At 44.8% G+C, this 24,062-nt stretch overlaps 2 protein-coding genes across 2 annotated transcripts in view; one reads left to right on the forward strand and one right to left on the reverse strand.

Annotated features, from left to right (window-relative positions):
- TAX1BP3 (Tax1 binding protein 3) overlaps positions 1–16,479 on the reverse strand; it is a 20,076-nt gene extending 3,597 nt beyond the window's left edge. Inside the window, exon 1 of the mRNA XM_056560839.1 lies at positions 16,347–16,479. Within this exon, the coding sequence (XP_056416814.1) occupies positions 16,347–16,385 (39 nt within the window). The 5' untranslated portion in view covers positions 16,386–16,479. The remainder of the gene's footprint in view (positions 1–16,346) is intronic.
- An 81-nt stretch (positions 16,480–16,560) lies between these two features.
- EMC6 (ER membrane protein complex subunit 6) lies at positions 16,561–19,736 on the forward strand. Its single transcript, XM_056560838.1, has 2 exons — positions 16,561–16,700; positions 18,924–19,736. Exon 2 carries the CDS (start codon positions 18,953–18,955, stop codon positions 19,283–19,285), a length of 333 nt encoding a protein of 110 aa, XP_056416813.1. The 5' UTR covers positions 16,561–16,700; positions 18,924–18,952; the 3' UTR covers positions 19,286–19,736.
- Positions 19,737–24,062: the final 4,326 nt, after the last annotated feature.

A 24,062-nucleotide genomic window follows, 5' to 3' on the forward strand; every position in this document is an offset into this window, starting at 1 on the left:
TAGCACCCCAGTGAGTTTCTGAAGCAAGAGAACAAGTTTCCCTATAATTTTTTATTGGTTACATTTTAAAGGTATATACAACTTTTTAAACATTTTTGATTTTATATTATTTGCAGGAGACAACATTTTTGAACAAGTCATTAGCTCTGAAATTTCCCGATGCAGTGATGCCATAAGTATTAAGGCAGACCTATAAGTCTTCATTAGGCCCCTGGCTGCTATGACAACCCAATGTCATCCTACAGTCACATTGCAGGTGGGGTCAAAAGAATAACAGAGAGGCCACTGGTGCCAGAAAGTTAAACAGATTTGTAAATTACTTCTATGTAAAAATCCTAATCCTTCCAGTACTTATCAGCTGATGTATGATTTAGAGGAAGTTGTGTAGTTCTTTCCAGTCTGACCACAATGCTCTCTGCTGACACCTCTGTCCATGTCAGGAACTGTCAGAACTGGAGCTAATCCCCACAGCAAACTTCTCGTGCTCTGGACAGTTCCTGACATGGACAGAGGTGTCAGCAGAGAGAATTGTGGTCAGACTGGAAAGAACTACACAACTTCCTCTGTAGTATACAGCAGCTGATCAGTATTGGAACGAAAAAGGATTTTTAAATAGAAGAAGTTTACAAATATGTAGAACTTTCTGACAGTGCTGTGGAGTCGGACAAAATTTTGGGTACCTGGAGTCGGAGTCGGCAAACAATACACCGACTCCGACTCCTGCTAAATTTAGATTGGAATGAAAAAAAAAAACAAGTTTAAATGTCTCAATTCACAAAAAAGTTATAATTAATGACTTCTCTACTGTAAGAATAAAGACCAATGCATGCAGTGCCTCACGTAACCGCAAAACGAACACGTTAAGGGAGCATGAAGAAGCATGCTTTTCATGTGCTTTACTATATGGCACGCAACGCACAATTAGGAGCTGCAATGCTGTTACAGGGAACCCATGGGTAACCTAGCCTCTCACTGATAAGGGATTAAGTAAATATGTTTTTTGCAGGATTAGAGACACTTGTATAAGTGAACAGAATGGAGGGTAAATAGTTCAAGACTGAAGCTGTAAACCATTGGAAAAACTGCTGTCATTCAGCTAAGGCTATAAAAACTTGTAAACTCCAATTGTTAGCTTAAACTTTAATACATTCGCATATTAATACAGAGGAGTCGGAACATTTATCTACCAACTCCACAGCTTTGCTTTCTGGCACCAGTTGAATTGAAAAATGTTTTTCCCCTGGAGCACTTCTTTAAAACTGGAACAGATCAGCAGGAGATTAACCCCTGTGTGTCTACAGATTCTATATGACTGATTATGTCAGGCACTTCCAGACAATCCTACAGACTGACAAGCAGTGGGGGCAAGATTATCTCCCTTCTATCTGTATCATTCTCTTCAAGGTTAAGGGCACATTCACACGTACAGGTACAGATTTGAAGCTGTAGATTTTATTGAGTTACGTCGAAATCTGCATAAGATTCTGGTGTGAATAGGTTAGTGTTCATTTAAACTCACAGATGCCAAAACAAGTGGAAAAAGCAAACCTTTCACTACAGCCCACCTTAGAGAAGTGCACGTTTGTTTGCCTTGCCCTTGGATACCGCAGATAAGCCCAGACCTATGTGTCCACATGGCACATCTGCTGAGGTAACCAAAGGCAATGAAATAAACAGATCCACCTAGACCAGTGGCCGTTGGCTGTCCGGGCATGCTGGGAGTTGTACTTTTGCAACATCTGGAGGTCCGCAGGTTGAAGACCGCTGACCTAGACTAATATATTACCGTATATTCAACACATTGGAGAACTTTCTGTATTACCCAGATCCTGCATTAGGGTATATTCAAACATTGCAGATTTGTTGCAGTATTTTTTCTTTTTACATACCTACTAAACTTAAAGGGGGTACTCCGCTGCTCAGCGTTTGGAACAAACTGTTCCGAATGCTGGAGCCGGCGCCGGGAGCTTTTGACGTCATGGCCCTGCGCTCCCTCATGATGTCACGCGCCACCCCCCTCAATGCAAGTCTATGGCAAACGCTGAGCAGCGGAGTACCCCTTTAAAGGGAACCTGACATCAGATTTTACCATACATAACGCGAGGCAACATGTTATATATATATATATATATATATGTATATGATAAAATCTTCTTTATCATGCGGGAGATGTTCCTCCTGGCAGTAATGGTTATGGAAGTTATGAACCTGGGCTGGAGCCATCCTCTTATAGTCCTGCTGTAATCATGTCCCCTCATCATGATAAAACAAAATTCAAACACCCCTAAAGGGTCTCCCCCCCCCAAATATATTTTTTATTCAGCTCTTTTGAGTTACTAATGATTAGCCTCATAGCCTTTGACAAAGTCAACACGTTGGGGAGGCTATACAGGGATATTAAAGGGGTATTCCAGGATTTATTTTTTTTACTATGCTACAGGGGCTGTAAAGTTAGTGTAGTTCATAGGAAAGGGAGGGAGGAAAGTGGGATTACGGGATTTGTAGGCAAAAAAGAAAAGTCAAACAGGAAATACCAGTTCACAAAAAGCTAGCCACAGTGTTATGGTAATCTTGCAACATAGCCAATAAGCCCCAAGACAAGTGCAGATCCTTCCTAAGCATGTCCATTACTGTCTGCCAAGTATGTACTAAAATCACCTTATGGTGGAGAACCCTTTTGCGATAGATGCTCTAGGTATTAGTGTGGTTAATTAGTAAAACTGCCATAAATGTGTTATACCGATTGTATAATGAGACATAATCGGAAGATACTCCACAGTGATAATTAAAGTGAAGAACAACCTGGAACTACTGAAAGACTAGAGCAACACTGTGGTTTTATTTGTCTCTTATTATAAGTGTTGATAACTCTATGTAGATGAGTAAAAACTATATTTATTTTTGGGGGGGGGGGGGGGGGGGGGTTCTTTAGTAAAGGTTTTGATTGTGATTATTAACCTTCATGAGTGACAACGCGGGCATGGCCCACACAACCTCTCTGCTGCGTCCGCTTAGGGACCATAGTGGTAACGCAGGCTGTCAGTCACACGGTGGGGGCCTGATTATAGCCAGAGCAGACAGGACTAAAAGGAGGATGGCTCCCTGCCCAGTGAACTACTTCTGGAGCGTCTTCTGGACATAATGAGGAAGAAGATTTTACCATATATAATGCATTGCCACACATTATATATGGTCAAATCTGATGTCAGGTTACTAGTGTGAACATACACTTAAAGGGGTCGCCTTAAAGTGTACCTGTCATCAACAAAAACTTTTTATATAATGTAGATAATACAATTATATGTATATTTGTAATATACATATGTAAAAAAAAATTGTAAATTTATGGTTGAAAAAGTGCTGTCCCCGCATCTATTGCCTGTGTCTCTATGAGGAGTCCAAATACAGGAAGTGAGGACAGGACAGGCAGGGCTCTGTGCGGGCTCCTGGCTTGTCAATCATCCTCATGTGTGTCATGGAAATATTAATATGAGCCGGGAGCGTGTCACAGAGTCTCACTGCACAGAGCCCTGCTTGTCCTCTCCTCACTTCCTGTATTTGGACTCCTCACAGAGACACACAGACAATAGCTGCAGCGACAAAAATATACAGATTTTTTATCCAAAGTATATTACAAAGTATTATCTACATTATACAAAAAAGTTTTTGTTTATGACAGGTACACTTTAAGACTCAGGATTGTGCTCTATCAGCAAGATCATACATCAGTGTTTTCCACCCAAAAAGCCTCCAGCTGACGGCAAAACTACAACTCCCAGTATGCCCAAACAGCCAACGGTTTTGCAAAAGCAGAAGACATCCTGGTTGGCCAACACTGTCATACGTACTGGCTACTTTTTGTTGAACGGATGTCAATCTATGTATACACAGTTGCAGCGCCATTCCTCAATGCCAAAAGCTGAATTCTGGGAAGTAGAATAGCCAGCCCAGCACTGATCACTGGACAGGACACCTATGGCAGTAGAGCATAAAGAGGGAGATGCTGAACTCAGCAAAAATATAGTGTTTTTCACCATCTGTTTCAGTGCTTTCCTGGCACAAAGCTGTATAAATGCTGCCAGGACTTGTAGTTACAGCAGGGGGGTTGTCCACACAACGGATTAACAAACTTTCATGTATAAACAAGGGAACGCTGTCGATCAGCCGGGAGGTTTAAAGGGGTACTCCGCCCCCTAGACATCTTTTCCCCTAGGATAGGGAAGAAGATGTGTGATCACAGAGGTCCTGCCGCTAGGACCCCGCCCCCCCCCTCGTGATCTCCCTGCTGCACCTGACATTTGTCTAGAGCAGTGTTTCCCAAACGCGGTCCTCAAGCACCCCCAACAGGTCATGTTTTCAGGATTTTCTTAGTCTTTCACACGTGATATAACTGTGGTGATGCCTGATTCACTGACCATAATTATATCACCTGTGAAAGACTAAGGAAATCCTGAAAACATGACCTGTTGGTGGTGCTCCTGACGTCGCTGCCACACCCAGATCGTTGAAAAAAAAAAAAAAAAAAAAACTGTACAGTACATAGGGGATAAGTATTTCCTCTGTGGGGGTCCAACCGCTAGGAACCACAGATCACAAAAAAGGAGATACTGAGTGGTAACACTGACTAGAACTTCACTTTGTAGCGGAATTCAGCACTTGGACCCTCACAAGTCAGATACTTATCGCCTATTCTGTAGCTAGGGGATAAACCTTTAATTCTGAGATAACCCCTTTAAAGGGGTACTCCGCCCCTAGACATCTTATCCCCTATCCAAAGGATAGGGGATAAGATGTCAGATCGATTGGGTCCCGCGATCTCAATGCAGCACCCGTCGTTCGTTTAGAATGCTTGGTGCGGGGGTCGTGATGTCACGACCATGCCCCTCGTGATGTCATGGCCCCACCCCCCTCATGACGTCACACCACGTTCCCTCAATGCAAGTCTATAAACTTGCATTGAGGGTGTGTGTTGTGGTGTGACGTCACGAGGGGCATGGTCGTGATATCATGGACCCCCCCCCGCTCCAAGTGTGGTGGCCCAGTACGGAGGTGTTACCCCGTGCTCCTGCTGTCCTGTCAGGCAGCCTCTTTCAGTGTCCCCAAAGCCCCTGCACTTTCCCTATTGTAAATATGTTTTACCATGTAAAGTGTTATAAAATGTAATGTTGCTTTAAGAGTTATACAATGTGATATGTCCATGTGATTGTTTACCCAGGAGGTACCAGTGACCAGGTGATCCCAGAGAGTGATCTATGGGCTCCCTGCTAGTCTCCCCCAAATAAGCCCTGGGTAGAGCTAGCTCCACTCTCTTTGAGCTCTGCTCTTCTGCTAAGCTGAGGTCCAGTGCAGTCGTCTGGTGTGTGTGTCCAGAGTGTTGGAGGCCTCAAAGTCCAGTCCTGCAGCCACCATTAAGTCAAGTAAGCAAAAAGTCACAGCTTTATGAGTCCAGTCAAGTCAGTCCCTGTCATCTGTGAAGTCAGTGTGGTCTGCATTCAGTTGTCCAGTCCTACTACAACCTCCTTGGGCCCTGGCTGAACTGTATAGACTTTACCGTCTGTCTACCATGGTAAAGCTACCATTGTCTGTAACTTGGCGTCAGAGTCTTTATTGCCCCTGTGCCTAGCCCAGGATCCAGCGTTATACCTTCAGGTGGTTACAGGCTAAACCACTCCCTGGCATCACAAATACAAGGAGTTAATGCCATCTGCCCCTAGGGTAATAACATCTGCCCTGCACCACACACCCCGTTACCACACAAGCGTTTGGAACAAAATGTTCTGAGCGCTGGGGCAGCAGAGTACCCCTTTAAAGAGACATTTCCATTAGACATTTATAACATACAGTTCAGACTGAAAGTTTGGAAACACCTTCTCATTCAGAGTTTTCTTTATTTTCATGACTATGAAAATTGTAGATTCACACTGAAGGCATCAAAACTATGAATAAACACATATGGAATTATAGACATAACAAAAAAGTGTGAAACAACTGATAATATGTCATATTCTAGGCTCTTCAAAGTAGCCACCTTTTGCTTTGATTACTGCTTTGCACACTCTTGGCATTCTCTTGATGAGCTTCAAGAGGTAGTCACCTGAAATGGTCTTCCAACAGTCTTGAAGGAGTTCCCAGAGATTCTTAGCACTTGTTGGCCCTTTTGCCTTCATTGGGTTCAGGTCCGGTGACTGTGGAGGCCAGGTCATCTGGCACAGCACCCCATCACTCTCCTTCTTGGTCAAATAGCCATTACACAGCCTGGAGGTGTGTTTGGGGTCATTGTCCTGTTGAAAAATAAATGATGGTCCAACTAAACACAAACCGGATGGAATAGCAGCCGCTGCAAGATGCTGTGGTAGCCATGCTGGTTCAGTATGCCTTCAATTTTGAATAAATCCCCAGCAGTGTCACCAGCAAAGCACCCCCACACCATCACACCTCCTCCTCCACACCAGCACACCTCCTCCTCCACACCTCCTCCTCCTCCATGCTTCACAGTGGGAACCGGGCATGTAGGGTCCATCCGTTCACCTTTTCTGCTTCGCACAAAGACACGGTGGTTGGAACCAAAGATCTCAAATTTGGACTCATCAGACCAAAGCACAGATTTCTGAGGCTGGTGACTCGGATGAACTTATCCTCCGCAGCAGAGGTGACTCTTGGTCTTCCTTTCCTGGGGCGGTCCGCATGTGAGCCAGTTTCTTTGTAGCTATTAATGGTTTTTGTGACTGATCTTGGGGACATTTTCCACCTAGAATATGACATATTTTCACACTTTTTTGTTATGTCTATAATTCCACATGTTACTTCATAGTTTTGATGCCTTCAGTGGGAATCTACAATTTTCATAGTCATGAAAATAAAGAAAACTCTTTAAATGAGAAGGTGTGTCCAAACTTTTGGTCTGTACTATACATATATACAGGATACACCATAAACGTCTAAGATGTGGGTCCCAACCTAATACAGTGGTCCCTCAACATACAATGGTAACTCGTTCCAAACGACCCATCGTTTGTCGAATCCATCGTATGTTGAGGGATCTGTGCAATGTAAAGTATAGGAAGCTGTACTCACCTGTCCCCGCCGCTCCGGACCAGGTCCTCACCGCTCCCGCTGCTGTTCTAGGGGCTCCCGATGCTGTCCCGCTGCTCCGGTGTCTTCTTCGCGATCCTCCGGCTTCTTCCGCATTTTCTGCAGGGTCCGGGCCTCGCTTTCTGGTGACGTTATTACGCTGCTGCACCGGCACGGCGTGCGTAGTGATGTAATAATGACGCCGGAAAGCGAGGCCCGGACCCTGGAGAAGATACAGAAGACGCTGGAGGATCGTGAAGTGGACCCGGAGCAGTGGGAATAGGTAAGTGAACCTGTCCGGGATGCTTAAACTGCTATCCGACAGCAGCTTAAGCATTTTGCGCTGTCGGATAGCAGTTAATGCGATGGCCCCGACATAAAAAAGCATCGTATGTTGCAGGTCGGGGGGTTACTTGTACAGTGGTCCCTCAACATATTATGGTAATCCGTTCCAAATGGACCATCGTTTGTTGAAACCATTGTATGTTGAGGGATCCGTGCAATGTAAAGTATAGGACAGTGGTCTACAACCTGCGGACCTCCAGATGTTGCAAAACTACAACACCCAGCATGCTCCTATTGGATGACGGGACGGCGTGCACAGCGACGTGATAACGTCGATGATGCAGAGGATCCCAAAGAGGACACGCTGGAGCCCTGAGGACAGGTAAGTGACCATCACTGGACCACACGGGGCACCGTAACCGGCTATCCGGTGGCAGCTGAAGCAGTCTGCGCTGCCGGATAGCAGTTTATGCGATGGCCCCGACATAAAAAAGCATCGTATGTTGATGCTGCCTTCAACATGCGATGGTCTCTGAGAGGCCATCGCATGTTGAAATTATCGTATGTCGGGGCCATCGTATGTCGAGGGGTCACTGTAACCCTTTCTGTAACTCCCACAGAAGTGAATGGAGGGAGATGCGCACATTCATTCTCCGTCTAAACTGCAGCAGTCGCCTCGCCAGGGTTTCTATTAGCCACTTGTTATTACTATATACTAAAAAACAAAGTATCCATGTATGTATTATTATTAGGGACTATTTCAGAGCTCACATTACAGATCACAGCCCCTTCCTTTCATCTTGACACTTGCTGTATTTACCAGGAGCCATATTGTACTATACAGGAGGCCCAGGCAGCAATATTGGGAGAGGCAGGAAGGGATCACAAATGTCCTAACATGTCATATAAATGCGGCTGTCAGATATGACTCAGGCAGGAACTGACGGAGACTCTGAGGAATGCAGCGGTGACAGGAACGTCAAACACACCTCCGCTATCACCAGCCTGCACTTTGGTTGTGTGATACCTTATGAACCACTTCATGCACACTGTTTGCAAGATTTATTTTAATTTCTAGATATTAAAGGGGTACTCCGGTGGAAAACATTTTTTTTTTAATCAACTGGTGCCAGAAAGTTAGACAGATTTGTAAATTACTTCTATTAAAAAATATATTTATCCTTCCAGTACCTTTTAGCAGCTGTATGCTGCAGAGGAAATTATTTTCTTTTTGAATTTCTTTTTTGTCTTGTCCACAGTGCTCTCTATTGACACCTGTTGCCCGTATCAGGAACTGTCCAGAGCAGGAGAAAATCCCCATTGCAAACCTATGCTACTCTAAACAGTTCCTGACACGGACAGAGGTGTCAGCAGAGAGCACTGTGGACAAGACAAAAAAGAAATTAAAAAAGAAAAGAATTTACTCTGTAGCATACAGCTGCTAAAAAGTACTGGAAGGATAAAGATTTTTTTAATTGAAGTCATTTACAAATCCGTTTAACTTTCTGGCACCAGTTCACTTAAAAACAAAGGGGGACATTTCCTAATCTAGTCTATTCTGGGTATGCTAATAGACCAGCGTATGTGGTAGTCTCCTGTCTATTGTGCTCCTAATTTAACAAAGGTCTCACAGCCCTTGATAAATTCTGTGCTCAGACTTCAGGGTCTACAGCTTAAACTGCATTTAGACCTGCCCCAACATGGTCTGACAGTTCAGCGTATTTTGGGCAGATGCGACTTGTCGCACAAAAGTCGCACTTGATAAATTCAGCACCAATGCATTTTCCAATGCATTTCCGTCTAAAATAGACTTGCATGCATCATGTTCTAAAAATCCTCTACAGCAAAAGTCGCAGAAAAGTCGCACATATTTAGACTGCGACTTTCTGTGCGACAAATTTAGACAGGAAAAACCAGTCTAAATCCTTTGATAAATCTCCCCCAAAATGTTTTGCACCGGAGTACCCCTTTAATTACATTTTTCTGAAAGAAAAAATCAATAATACTAAAAGGTTATGCATATGGAAAATGATAGAATGGAGAGTATACAGAAAAGATCTGTGAATTTACCCTGCTGCATGTATACAGTAGGTGACTGAATATGTGATGGAGGCCGGAGGCACAAGTGTGAACAGAGCCTTACTCCCAACTCCATGCAAAGTACACTACATTCCTGAGAAAGAACAATGATGTAGCCTTCATACAGCACCAACCTATTCCACATAGGAACCAGTACCCACAGAACACAAAATGACAACTTTTGGTGAAAATTTATTATGACTGTGGAGAATTTTTTTTTTTTAAAGTAAGAAACTGCTCCAAATGCCTAAAGGAGCACATTCCAGGGTACAGGAGCAGCACAGGAGACATTGTGAAGAATGCAATGGACTATAGCCTTGGGTTATAGAAAGATCTGAAAGCAGAGCTAAGGTGGCGAATAGAGATGAGCAAACTTACAGTAAATTCGATTCGTCACGAACTTCTCGGCTCGGCAGTTGATGACTTATCCTGCATAAATTAGTTCAGCTTTCAGGTGGATACAGTCCTAGGAGACTCTTTCCTAGGACTGTATCCACCTTTTCCAGCCCACCGGAGCACCTGAAAGCTGAACTAATTTATGCAGGATAAGACATCAACTGCCGAGCCGAGAAGTTCGCGACGAATCGAATTTACTGTAAGTTCGCTCATCTCTAGTGGCGAACAGATGAGAGAAGAAGTTTGGTCAGGAGTTTGACCCCAATGCAATTTAAAGGGGTATTCCAGGGGAAAAAATAGTTTTTTTATATCAACTGGCTCCAGAAAGTTTTGTAAATTACTTCTATTAAAAAATCTTAATTCTTTCAATAATTTTCAGCTGCTGAAGTTGAGTTGTTGTTTTCTGTCTGGCAGCAGTGCTCTCTGCTTGTCTCGGGAACTGCACAGAGTAGAATAGGTTTGCTATGGGGATTTGCTTCTAAACTGGGCGGTTCCCGAGACAGGTGTCATCAGAGAGCACTTAGACAGAAAAGAACAACTCAACTTCATCAGCTCATAAGTACTGAAAGGATTAAGATTGATATATAAAAAAAGTTTTTTCCTGGATAACCCCTTTAAACTTTTGGCATGTCTGAAAAACATGTCAAAAGTTGTTTTAAAGGGGCACTCCACTGGAAAACTTTTTTTTTTTTTTTTTTTATCAACTGGTGCCAAAAAGTTAAACAGATTTCTAATTTACTACTATTAAAAAACCTTAATCTTTCCAGTACTTAACTGCTGTATGATTCACAGGAAGTTCTTTTCTTTTTGAATTTCCATTCTGTCTGACCACAGTGCTCTATGCTGACACCTCTGTCCATTTTAGGAACTGTCCGGAGCAGGAGAGGTTTTCTATGGGGATTTGCTCCTACTCTGGACAGTTCCTGACATGGACAGAGGTGTCAGCAGAGAGCGCCGTGGTCAGGCAGAAAGGAAATTCAAAAAGAAAATAACTTTCTCTGAAACATACAGCAGCTGATAAGTACTGGAAGGATTAAGATTTTTTAATAGAAGTGATTTACCAATCTGTTTAACTTTCTGGCACCAGTTGATTTAAAAAAAAAGAAAAAAGAAAACAGTTTTTCCAGTGGAGTACCCCTTTAAATGAGAGTTACCCTTTAACTCAGAATCAGGTACATGAAACTGGATTTTGTAAACTAGACAACCCCTTTAAAATGGGTTATCCAGCTTATAAAGCCTATCCTCTATCCACAACAGTGTTTCCCAACCAGGGTGCCTCCAGTTGTGGCAAAACTACAACTCCCAGCATGCCCGGACAGCCAAAGGCTGTCCGGGCATGCTGGGAGTTGTAGTTTTGCAACAGCTGGAGGCACTCTGGTTGGGAAACACTGATCCACAATATAGGTGATACATTTCTGATTGCAGGCGATCCAATTGCTGACCTCCATGCGATCTTTAGAACTGGCCTGGCTCTTCCCTCTGAGTGGCCCCCACTTTCCGAAATGTCCTACCCGTAGTCTTAGTGGCGGCCCGCTTAGCCAATCTCCGTCTGAGGTGGGACACCACTGTGCATAGGGGATACGTTTTATTAGCTGGATAATCGCTGTATTGTCAGCAACATTCTCAAAGTGTACCTGTCGTCAACAAAAACTTTTTATATAATGTAGATAATACCATAATATGTTTATTAGTAATATACATTGGTTAAACAATGTGTATATTTTTGTCCCTGCAGCTATTACCTGTGTGTCTCTATGAGGAGTCCAAATACAGGAAGTGAGGGTGGACAAGCAGGGCTCTGTGCACTAAGAGAAAACAGGACAGTGTGCACTGAGGCTCTATAACATGCTCCTGGCTCATATATCAGGATGATTGACAAGCCAGGAGTCTGCACAGAGCCCTGCCTGTCCTACCCTCACTTCCTGTTTTTGGACTCCTCATAGAGACACACAGGCAATAGCTGCAGGGACAAAAAATATACACAATTTTTAATCAATGTATATTACAAATAGACATATAATGGTATTATCTACATGATATACAAAGTTTTTGTTGACGACAGGTCCACTTTAAGGCATCACTGTGATCTGAAAGAAACTTATGACACGTACAATAGCTTTGTCCTATTCATCTGAAAGGGACTGAGGTGTAATACCAGACACAGCGGCTGCTATAGGTACAGAACTCTACCTGGTGACAATGAAGGGGTTACCAGAAAACCAGCGTGGTCACGGCGGGGTCTTATATCAGTTTTAAAGAGCCGGAAATCCTCCTTAGGGATAAGAGCCACCAACAACACAGAGCTCTAGTATTCCTCGGGCATCACACCAAATGTTTCACTGTCTTCTAACAAAGACCCCACTATCTAGGAGGGTGAAGCGGCGCCTGCACTTGTCTCCCTGTGTTTTACTTACAATCCCACTCAAAGACGTCCAAGAGATCCAGCACGCCTCCAAGATTTTATTTTTACATCTATAGACAGAGATCAGAGTCTTACATTCTCTATAGAAACCCAAGAGGTTTCCACTGAAGCCGCCAACTATGCACAATATATGGCTGTATGCAAAGTCAAATGTTAGCCCCTCATTTGGCACTTATTTGTTAGTGACCGTACACTTAAAGGGGTACTCAACTGGTGCCATAAAGATTTGTAAATTACTTCTATTAAAAAATCTTAATCTTTCCAGTACTTATTAGCTGCTGAATCCTACAGAGGAAATTCTTTTCTTTTTTGATTTATTTTCTGTCTGTCCACAGTGCCCTCTGCTGACACCTCTGTCCATTTTAGGAACTGTCCAGAGCAGCGTATGTTTGCTATGGGGATTTTCTCCTACTCTGGACAGTTCCTGACACGGACAGAGGTGTCAGCAGAGAGCACTGTGGACAGACAGAAAATAAATCCAAAAAGAAAAGAATTTCCTCTGTAGTATACAACCGCTAATAAGTACTGGAAGGATTAAGGGGGTTATCCAGGAAAAAAAACCTTTATTTATTTATATATATATATATATATATATATATATATATATATATATATATATATATAATCTCAACTGGCTCCAGAAAGTTAAATAGATTTGTAAATTACTTCTATTAAAAAATCTTAATCCTTACAATAATTATCAGCTGCTGAAGTTGACTTGTTCTTTTCAGTACTTTTTAGCTGCTGAAGTTACATAGTTACATAGTTACATAGTTAGTACGGTCGAAAAAAGACATATGTCCATCAAGTTCAACCAGGGAATTAAGGGGTAGGGGTGTTGAGATTTTTTTTTCTGTCTAAGTGCTCTCTGATGACACATGTCTCGGGAACTGTCCAAAGTAGAGCAAATCCCCATAGCAAACCTCTTCTACTCTGTGCAGTTCCTGAGACAAGCAGAGATGTCAGCAGAGAGCACTGTTGCCAGACAGAAAAGAACAAGTCAACTTCAGCAGCTGATAATTATTGGAAGGATTAAGATTTTTTAATAGAAGTAATTTACAAATCTGTTTAACTTTCTGGAGCCAGTTGAGATATAGAAACAAGTTTTATTCCTGGAATACCTCTTTACAGGAGTACTATGGCGCTTTTTTTTAAATCAACCCTCCGTGCCGCAAAATGAAACAAAACAAACTTTAACTCACCTGCCTACGTTCCCCCGTTGCTCTAATCTAATTTTTTTAAGAATTCATAGTGAATTTATTTGGTTCCCTCACAATCAAATCGCTCATCTCTACCTCTACCTACAGTGTGAGCACAGCCTTATTTTGTTACTTTAAAGGGATACTCCGGTGGAAAAAAATATTTTTTTAAAGTTAAACAGATTTGTAAATGACTTCTATTAAAAAATCTTTACCCTTCCAGTACTTATTAGCGTCTGTATGCTAATAGGAAATTCTTTTCTTTTTGAATTTCATTTTTGTCTTGTCCACAGTGCTCTCTTCTGACACCTGATGCCCGTATCAGGAACTGTCCAGAGCAGGAGAAAATCCTCATAGAAAACCTCTCCTGCTCTGGACAGTTCCTGACACGGACAGAGGTGTCAGCAGAGAGCACTGTGGACAAGACAAAAAAGAAATTCAAAATGAAAAGAATTTCCTCTGTAGCATAACAACTGCTAATAAGTACTGAAAGGATTGAGATGTTTAAATAGAAATAATTAACAAATCTGTTTAACTTTCTTGCACCAGTTCATTTAAAAAAAAAAAAATAAAAAAAAATTCCACCGGGGTACCCCTTTAAGGCCGTGTTCACTTCACACTGGAGAAAAATGTATGGAATGTCCGCACGAAAAACAGTTGCGCACATTTGACGAACCGCCAGGCGCTAGTCATAGATGGCAATGCATTTTCTGTTGGCGCCAGAATCAGAATTTCCACGCCAGAAACACTTGGCGCAGAAATTCTGCTGCGTGAACAGAGCAGCAGAATCCCATTGAAAACAAAGGGACTCTGCTGCTGCAGAATGTCCGTACAGAATAGTCATGTGGAATTCCGAACCGAAAGGCTCATTCACACTAAGGCTATGTTCACACGGCAGAAAATCCACACGGAAAATCTCCATGCGGACATTCCGGATACTGTGGGAAGACCGCACAGCAATGCCCTGCGGAGTCAGCAGAAAGAATTAACAGGTTTATTCTTTCTACAGTCACGGAAAACAACATTTCAGAAACATCCAGCATGGAAATTCCGCCGTTGCACAGCTCAGCAATTCAATGGGACTCTGCTCCTTGGCATCTCCGTGCAGAATTCCAATGTGGGATTCTGCATGGAAATTCTGAGGTGTTAACATAGCCTAAGAAATCTCTGAGCTAGGACTGATCAGCGGATTTCTGAGTAAGGGTGCGTTCACACTACGCAATTCCACGCGCGGAACTCCACGGTGTGAACTAAACATTAGTGTGAATGGGTCTCCGCGAGACCCGTTCACACTGCGGAATTTCAGCGGCGGGCAATTCTGCCGCTGAAATTGTTCTGCGCAAAGAAAGAACATGTTCATTCTTTGCGCGGATTCCGCAAGCACTGTATAGCTGTCAATTGTGACTGCTCAGTGCCCTGCGGCCCCAGCGCCGAAGCATCTCTGGCAGCGGCCGCCAGGCGGAATCTCCGCTCGTGGAATTCAACGAGCGGAGATTCCTACAGTGTGAACGCACTCTAAAATAAACATATTTATTCTTTCGGCGGAGTCTTGGGTCCAACATTTCCGCTGTGTGAATGGTGCGGAATCCCTTTAAGAACAATAGGTGGCTGCTACACTGTATTTTCCAAGTGGAATTCTGCTTGGAAAATACATAGTTTGAATAAGCCCTTAGTAACTTATCACTTCCGTGGGTGGGGTACTCGGTTAAACACAGAATTCTGCTGAAATTCAAGCCTCATTCAGTTCAAAAGGATTTCAACCGCAATTCCGCAAAATTTGAAGGGGTAATCCAGAAATAGAAAAACAGAGCTAATTTCTTTTCTTTTTTTAAACGCTCCCCATCTGTCTCCAGGTTGTGTGTGGTATTACAACTTGGCTCCATTCACTTCAGTAGAACAGAGCTGCTGGACCACACCCAACCTGAGGACAGACGGGGGGGGGGGGGGGGCGGTTTTTAAAAGGAAGTAGCTCTGTTTTACTATTCCTGGATAACCCCTTTAAAGACAGGTCTTAAAATTTTGCAGAATGCAGAATTTCCACAGTGGAACTGCCATTGCGGAAATTCTTCGGTGTGAATGGGCCAGCAAAGTAAATGTTCAGTAAATTCCGCCGTGTTCCATCTATATCAGTAGTCTCTAAACTACAGATATACGGCTCTCCAGGTGTTGCAAAACTACAACTCCCAGCAACGTAGGACAGTGTTTCCCAACCAATGTGCCTCCAGCTGTTGCAAAACTACAACTGTCCAGGCATGCCGGGTGTTGTAGTTTTGCAACATCTGGAGGGCTGCAGTTTGGAGACCACTGATCTATAGGTGACCACTGATCTATAGGTGGCTGCTGCACGTGAACAGCGCTATAGATTAACTTTAATTCCGTATTAAGGAAAAGAGGCTTTAGGCTACTGGCGCAGAACGTTTCAGAAATGTAAAAAAAAAAATAATAATAATTAAAATAAAAAATACATAAAGTGCGCAAGTCACGTGATTTTATACACACTCAACTCTGCTACATATCATCTAGTGATAGGGCAGATGAAAGTTTCCCAACCAGGGCGCCTCCAGCTGTTGCAAAACTACAACTCCCAGCATGCCCGGACAGCCTTTGGCTGTCCGGGCATGCTGGGAGTTGTAGTTTTGCAACAGCTGGAGGCACCCTGGTTGGGAAACACTGGGACATATAGTGAAAAACAAAAAAAAGTTTGCAACTAGTGACGTCACCACTGTATGTATATCAGGCTATAGCCCGGGCTGCACCACAAGTCTCCCAACAACTTGTTACAGGACCCTCCCGCTCCATATGGGAAGTAATACCGCACTAGTGTGAACGTGGCAGAGAAGTTAAACAAACTTTAAATAAATAAATAAATAAATTTAAATAAAAGCACGACTTACCACCACGGCGGTGACCGGCTGTCCCGGAATGAACGACATCCCTGCGGCTACTCCACAACTCGTCACCGCCCGACACTGGACAAAGCGGCCCGGGCCTAGCACACGCCCAGCTCATGAATATTAATGAGCAGACACACCCTTATTTGCATAACACCGCCCATCTCCTCCCCGATCAAATCACGTGATCTACTCCTGAGTCTAACAACGCCTCCCTGGCTCGGCTCAAGGAACAGCTTCCGGGGGTGAAAGGTCATTTCCTTTCACTATTGAAGATGGCGGAGATCGCGCTGTAGTGTACCGGCTAGTGGTCGTAGATCGTCGGGTACGAGGAAGCTGGAGACTCGGTAGACGGAGGTGCGGTATATAAGGGGCAGGTTACGTGGAGATGTGGTATATGGTTGTATACACGGCCTTTATTCATAGCAGATGGCAGAAGACGTTATCCGGCGTATAGCGTGACAGTCATCGTCTGTGATACTGGTCCCCCGTGTGTGTCAGTGAATGACATAGGCAGACAGCAGGGGAAGCTTTTTTTTCTTGTTACAGCGCCGCTTTTCTGCGTGGGCTGTGTGCGGTACTGCAGCTCAGCTACATAGGTTACCAGACACCTCCGGTGCAGGAAAGCAGCGCTGTGTATAGACAAAAAATAGGCACTGTGCCCTGAGTATATACTGTACTATGTACGTACTGCATGGGCGATGAGCGTGCAGCATATCAGGCCCACCGTAACCCTGAGCAAAGATCATAGCAACCGATTGGCATAAGCTCGGGCAGTGCCCGTAGCCATTGTCTGCTGTGCCAGGAGCAGTGCCCGTAGCCATTGTCTGCTGTGCCAGGAGCAGTGCCCGAAGTCATTGTCTGCTGTGCCAGGAGCAGTGCCCGTAGCCATGGTCTGCTGTGCCAGGAGCGGCGCCCGTACTGCAGCTCAGCTACATAGGGTACCAATACCAGACACCTCCTGTGCATGAAGCAGTGCTGTGTATAGACAAAAATATGCACGGAGCCCTGAGTATATACTGTACTATGTACGCACTGCACGGGCGATGGGCGGCAGCATATCATATCATCAGGCCCACCATAACCCTGAGCAAATAATATCATAGCAACCGATTGGCGTCAGCTCAGGAGCAGTGCCCTTAGCCATTGTCAGCTTTGCCAGGAGCAGTGCCCGTAGCCATTGTCAGCTTTGCCAGGAGCGGTGCCCGTAGCCATTGTCAGCGGTGCCAGGAGCGGTGCCCGTAGCCATTGTCAGCGGTGCCAGGAGCGGTGCCTGTAGCCATGCTCAGCGGTGCCAGGAGCGGTGCCCGTAGCCATGCTCAGCGGTGCCCGTAGCCATGCTCAGCGGTGCCCGTAGCGGTGCCCGTAGCCATGCTCAGCGGTGCCCGTAGCGGTGCCCGTAGCCATGCTCAGCGGTGCCAGGAGCGGTGCCCGGAGCCATGCTCAGCGGTGCCATGCTCAGCGGTGCCCGGAGCCATGCTCAGCGGTGCCCGGAGCCATGCTCAGCGGTGCCCGGAGCCATGCTCAGTGGTGCCAGGAGCGGTGCCCGTAGCCATGCTCAGCGGTGCCAGGAGCGGTGCCCGTAGCCATGCTCAGCGGTGCCCGTAGCGGTGCCCGTAGCCATGCTCAGCGGTGCCCGTAGCGGTGCCCGTAGCCATGCTCAGCGGTGCCCATAGCCATGCTCAGCGGTGCCAGGAGCGGTGCCCGGAGCCGTGCTCAGCGGTGCCAGGAGCGGTGCCCGGAGCCGTGCTCAGCGGTGCCAGGAGCGGTGCCCGGAGCCGTGCTCAGCGGTGCCAGGAGCGGTGCCCGGAGCCGTGCTCAGCGGTGCCAGGAGCGGTAGCCTTTGGCTGTCCAGGCATGCTGGGAGTTGTAGTTTTGCAACATGTGGAGGCCCCCTGGTTGGGAAACAATGGCATAGAAGATGTGGTATGCACTTTACAGTGGTTGGGCAGCTTTATTACAAACAACACTGGAGTAACCCTTTAAAGGAGTAGTCCAGTGGTGATTCAGTGGTTTACAACTTATCCCCTATCTTAAGGATAGGGGATAAGTTGCAGATCGCGGGGGGTCCGACCCCTGGGGCCCCCTGCGATCTCCTGTACGGAGACCCGACAGCCCGCGGGAAGGGGGCGTGTCGACCTCCGCACGAAGCGGCGGCCGACACGCCCCCTCAATACAACTCTATGGCAGAGCCGAAGCGCTGCCTTCGGCAATCTCCGGCTCTGCCATAGAGATGTATTGAGGGGGCGTGTCGGCCACCGCCTCGTGCGGGGGTCGACACCCGCTATCTCGGCGGAGAGCCGGGGCCCCGTACAGAGAGATCGCAGGGGGCCCCAGCGGTCGGACCCCCCGCGATCTCAAACTTATCCCCTATCCTTAGGATAGGGGATAAGTTTTTCACCACTGGACTACCCCTTTAAGGTCTACCTTGTTCCCTTCATCGTGTAACCTTTTTCCTTAGCAGACACCCTTCCCCCAGTTGTGCCTATAACAAGACATAAGTTTTTCTGGCGTGATCTTGTATCTGCTGCCCATCCTCCGTTGCCAAGGACCTAATGCTTCTTGTATATCCTTTCACAGCTGTAGCTGGACTTTATACACTTGCAGCCATGGCTGCCATTGGTCTGAAGAGAGAAGGTCCACAGTTCATCAGTGAAGTCGCAGTGCGGGGGAATGCTGCCGTCCTCGACTACTGCAGAACATCGGTCTCTGCTCTCTCCGGAGCCACGGCTGGAATTCTCGGCCTGACAGGCCTGTATGGATTCATCTTTTACTTCCTCGCCTCCTTCCTCCTCTCCCTGCTGTTGGTGTTAAAGTCTGGACGCAGGTGGAACAAATATTTTAAATCGAGGCGGCCGCTTTTTACCGGGGGGCTGATCGGTGGCCTCTTCACGTACGTCCTGTTCTGGACCTTCCTATACGGCATGGTGCATGTGTACTGAAGTCTGCGCGCTGGAGCTGACTTTCGGGAACACTCTCTCTTTTTAATGGAATTCACAGACTCGCACCCAATAATGCATTCAGCCAGACCTTTACTTTTTAAATGAAGCTCAGTTCCTCTTAGTAAATTATCAAAGTTATGTATGCTTTCCTCCATTAAAACTATTAGAGGCTTCCGAAGTCGCCCGTATGTTGTCAGATGATTCGATTCAATGTTAATTCACAGAAAAATGATTATAGAGTCTATGAAATATGCAGTAATATGTACAATTGCTAATATATCTATCCTCACTGTAACATTACTGTAACTCATATGATCTGCGCACAGTATGGACCTTTATTACTTGGTAAAATCTTCAGCTGCTACTTATGTGACTTGAACGGCATATTGAATCCTAGCTGTATGCGCAGATATAATAAATAAAGTTATATTAAAAAAAAAAAATAGGGGGAAAGCAACAACAAGCTCCAGAACTTTATTTTCTAATGCAGATGCTGACGCCACACTGGTACCAAACTGACACACCTGCGCATTGTTTTTTTTTAAATATAATTTTATTTTTTTTATTTACTTTTAGAGGATATTCTGCTTAGTAGATGCCCTTACCAGCACATTCTTTGAGTTAGGCTTTGTGTTCGCTGTTTATTGCTGGCGTGGGAGGTTTATGCTTAAAATATATACGCGTGAAGGATGCTATAGGGGAGTGTCTGCAACTTATATAGTCCAATTGTAAAAGGGATTTGATTCGTCACGAACTTCTCGGCTCGGCAGTTGCTGACTTTAGCCTGCATAAACTAGTTCAGGTGGGCTGGAAAAGGTGGAAGACTCGCTCCTAAGACTATCCACCTTTTCCAGAGCACCTGAAAGCTGAACTAATTTATGCAGGCTAAAGTCAGCAAACGCCGAGCCGAGAAGTTTGTAACTAATCGAATTGCTGTAACGTCGCTCATCTCTAGTGATTTTAGCACCTACCTACCTACCAGACAGTAATGGACATGCTTAGGAAGGATCTGACTTGACTTTGGGTTAAATGGCTGTGCTGTAAGTCGCTTTCGTTTTGTGAACCTCAGTTTCCTGTTGAAGTTTTCCTTTTTACTACAAATCCCAGAATTTCACTTTCCTACCTCCCACACATCAGCCACCCCACCAATTGAACAACAAAAACTAGATTCAATGAAAAAGGTCAGTGCTTTATAATCAGGATCCCTCCAGCTGTTGCTAATTCCCTCTAGTAGCCCCACCCATTGAAGCACAGGCTCCCTGTCATCAGCTGACTAGTGATGTCAGGTCTCGGCCGCACTGCATCCTGGGAAATTCCCGAGACAGGAGTCATTTCGTATGCTGTTAAAAATGAACATCCAGAGCAAAGATCACATGAGAACATGAGACCAGCCTCTAGAGCAGTGTTTTTCAACCACTGTGCCGCGGTACACTAGTGTGCCGTGACATAGTGTAAGGTGTGCCGTGGGAAAAACACCCGCCGGGTGTTTTTGCCGCGGGACATCTCTGTGTCCCGAAAGTTGCTTTCGGGACACAGTGATGTCTCTAAGTCCCTGCGGCCCCACGTTTACTTTAAAAATGCGGGGACCGCCGGGAGGTAGCGCACGCAGGGACGTCACTGACGTCCCATGCATGCGCCCATAGCAACAATCGCGGAGGACCGGAGCAGCGAGGAGGATGCGCGCTGTCAATTTGGTAAGTGTTACCAGCAGCGCGTCTCCTTCGGTCCCGGGACCTACTGCTATAGCCAGACCGGAGGAGCAGGGCTCAGAACACCGAAGTGGGGAAGAACACAGGCATAAAGCCTTCAGTAATACACTGTATGGCTGAAGGCTGTATGTCTGTGCGGGAACTATACTGCACCAAATGTGGGGGGACTATACTGGGCCTAATGTGGGGGGACTATACTGGACCTAATGTGGGGGGACTATACTGCGCCTAATGTGGGGGAACTATACTGCGCCTAATGTGGGGGAACTATACTGCGCCTAATGTGGGGGAACTATACTGCACCTAATGTGGGGAACTATACTGCACCTAATGTGGGGGACTATACTGGACCTAATGTGGGGGAACTACAACCTGATGTTGGGGAACTACAACCTAATGTGGGGGTAACTATACTGCCAACCTAATGTGGGGGAAGATAAGATATATGCAAGATAACATATATGCAGTGTGCATAGGAATTTTTTTATTTTTTTTTAACTATAGTTCGGCTCTCCAAGGAGACAAGTACAGTAAGTACTGAGTAACAGTGAGACAGATAAATAGATAAAGTGCAGTGCGTTTTTTCCTTTTTTTTTAATTTTTTTGCTCGTCAATCTCGGTAGCGGTGCCCCGCGGAAATTTTTTTTTTTTCCGAAGTGTGCCCCGGCCCAAAAAAGGTTGGGAAACCCTGCTCTAGAGACAGGTACAGACACTATATTATTGAACTACACCAACTTTACAGCCCCTGTAGCATTGTCAAATATAAAAAAAAAAATCCTGGAATACCCATTTAAAGGGTTTAAAATATTTCTTCTTTTTTATTAGTTTTTTTTAAAGGGGTTCTCTGGTACTTAGACATCTTATCACCTATCCAAAGGATAGGGGTTAAGATGCCTGATCGCGGGAGTCCCGCCACTGTGGACCCCGTGATCTTGCACGCGGCACCCCCTTTGTATTCAGTCTCCGGAGCGTGTTTGCTCCAGGTCTGATTACCGGCGATCACAGGGCCAGCGGCGTGTGACGTCATACCACCGCCCCTGTTTGACTCTGCCACTCAATGCAAGCCTACGGGAGGGGGCGTGATGGCTGTCACGCCCCCTCCCATAGGCTTGCATTGAGGGGCGGAGCGTGACGTCACATGCCGTCGGCCCTGTGGTCGCCGCTAATCAGACCCGGAGCGAACACGCTCCGGGGACTGATTACAAACGGGGTGCCGCGTGCAAGATCACAGGGGTCCCCAGCGGCGAGACTCCCGCGATCGGGCATCTTATCCCCTATCCTTTGGATAGGGGATAAGATGTCTAAGCACCGGAGTACCCCTTTAAATCAACTGATGACTGAAAGTTAAACAGATTTGTAAATAAGGGAAAATGTGTGCAGCTCCCAACCAGGTTTCCGAGGCTAAATGCGGCTAAAAGATCGATCCCCACAAATCAAAAAGTTAATAAATAACACATACACATTAACCGCACCTCCAGGATTCTGCCCTACTGGACACACTATGAAAGATAAATGGAAACAGTTTTTTGAAAAAATATGGAATATTTATTAAAATTAAAAATTACCTAAAAAAAAAGCATAAATTATATCCTATTCGTGAGCATAGATCAAAATATAATTCTTATGCCATTTGGCCCTAATGGCAAAAAATTTAAAAAATATATATGTAGTACTGCCGATATTACAACAGTCCACGATTGTTTGTTGTAAAAAAATGCCGGTAATCCGGAGGGATCTGATAATCCGACAATTGAAATTTAAGAGTATTAGTCTTTGCGGAGGTTAAAACATATTGCCCATAGTCTTTTGCACAAATGAATGGTTTTCTCACCGTTAGTGTTGCTCGCGAATATTCGCAATTCGAATATTATTCGCGAATATTGCATATTTGCGAATTTCGCGAATATAGCGCTATATATTCGTAATTACGAATATTCGTTTTTTTTTTTTGTTTTTTTCTTCACAATACACATCACAGTGATCACCCCTCTCTGCTTCCAGCTTGTGTGGTGTAAAGAAGGCCCTAATACTACTGGTGTGAGACTGGCGTGCGAAAATTCGCATATGCGAATTTTCGCGTGTGCTAATTTTGTATATGTTAATTTTCACATGTTAATTTTCGCATACGCGAATTTTCGCGTATGCGAAAATAAAACGAGAATATAACGAATATGTGAATATTCGCGAATATATGACGAATATTCGTCCATATATTCGCGAATTCGAATATGGCCTATGCCGCTCAACACTACTCACCGTATCAAGAGTCCTTGGTTCCGTGCTGCGACGGACCAGTATTAGTAAATCATATAGAGGGGCATTCCCTAATCTTTTACTATGTAGTCTGGTTTTTACCCTGTTTTTTTTCTATTTCATTTTTGACTCTGTGCGACAAATTTACTAAATTGTTGCACGGCGTTAATACATTTGGCACACATAGGCAAAAGTGGGAAATTTACTTCATGTAGTAGAAAAAATAGTCTGTTCCTTTTTTCCTGCTGTCTGAATAGGTTTGGCTGCTAGGTTTCCTTCTGGATCTTTTGTTTTTGAGTTTTTTTTTTTTTTTTTAGCTTTTTCACCACATCTAAATAATTCAATAACAAATTGTAGTCATGGCTCAGAATAGTGGTAAACGGCGTTTAGTGTGTGTTTTATTACATTTTTTTTAACACTGTTTTTTTTTCCTCCCTAAATGTACTTACACTCTTTTTTTTTTACTTTTTTTTTTTTGTTACTTCTACAGATCCGTGTATCCGGTGGACTACGATGACCAGCGTTTTTCTTTGCTTGATGTTAATAAAATGGTTAACGAGGGCTTGTGGGGGAGTGTTTTTTTTTTTTGTAATACATTTTTTGTTAAACCTGGTGTTTTTTTTTTTTTTTTTTTTTTACTTTACTGGACAGGCTTAGTAGTGGAAGCTGTCTTATAGACGGAGTCCATTACTAAGCCGGGCTTAGCGTTGGCCACAAAAACAGCTAGCGCTAAACCCCAATTATTACCCAGGTACCCAACGCCACAGGGGTGCCGTTACCAACAGGCCCGGAGCGTCAAAAATGGTGCTCCTGGG

This window comes from Hyla sarda, chromosome 2, assembly GCF_029499605.1.
Source record: "Hyla sarda isolate aHylSar1 chromosome 2, aHylSar1.hap1, whole genome shotgun sequence".
In the NCBI taxonomy this organism is placed as follows: domain Eukaryota; kingdom Metazoa; phylum Chordata; class Amphibia; order Anura; family Hylidae; genus Hyla; species Hyla sarda.

Coding starts and splice junctions, on each gene's coding strand:
- EMC6 (XM_056560838.1), top strand. CDS start 18,953: ATGGCTGCCATTGGTCTGAAGAGAGAAGGTCCACAGTTCATCAGTGAA.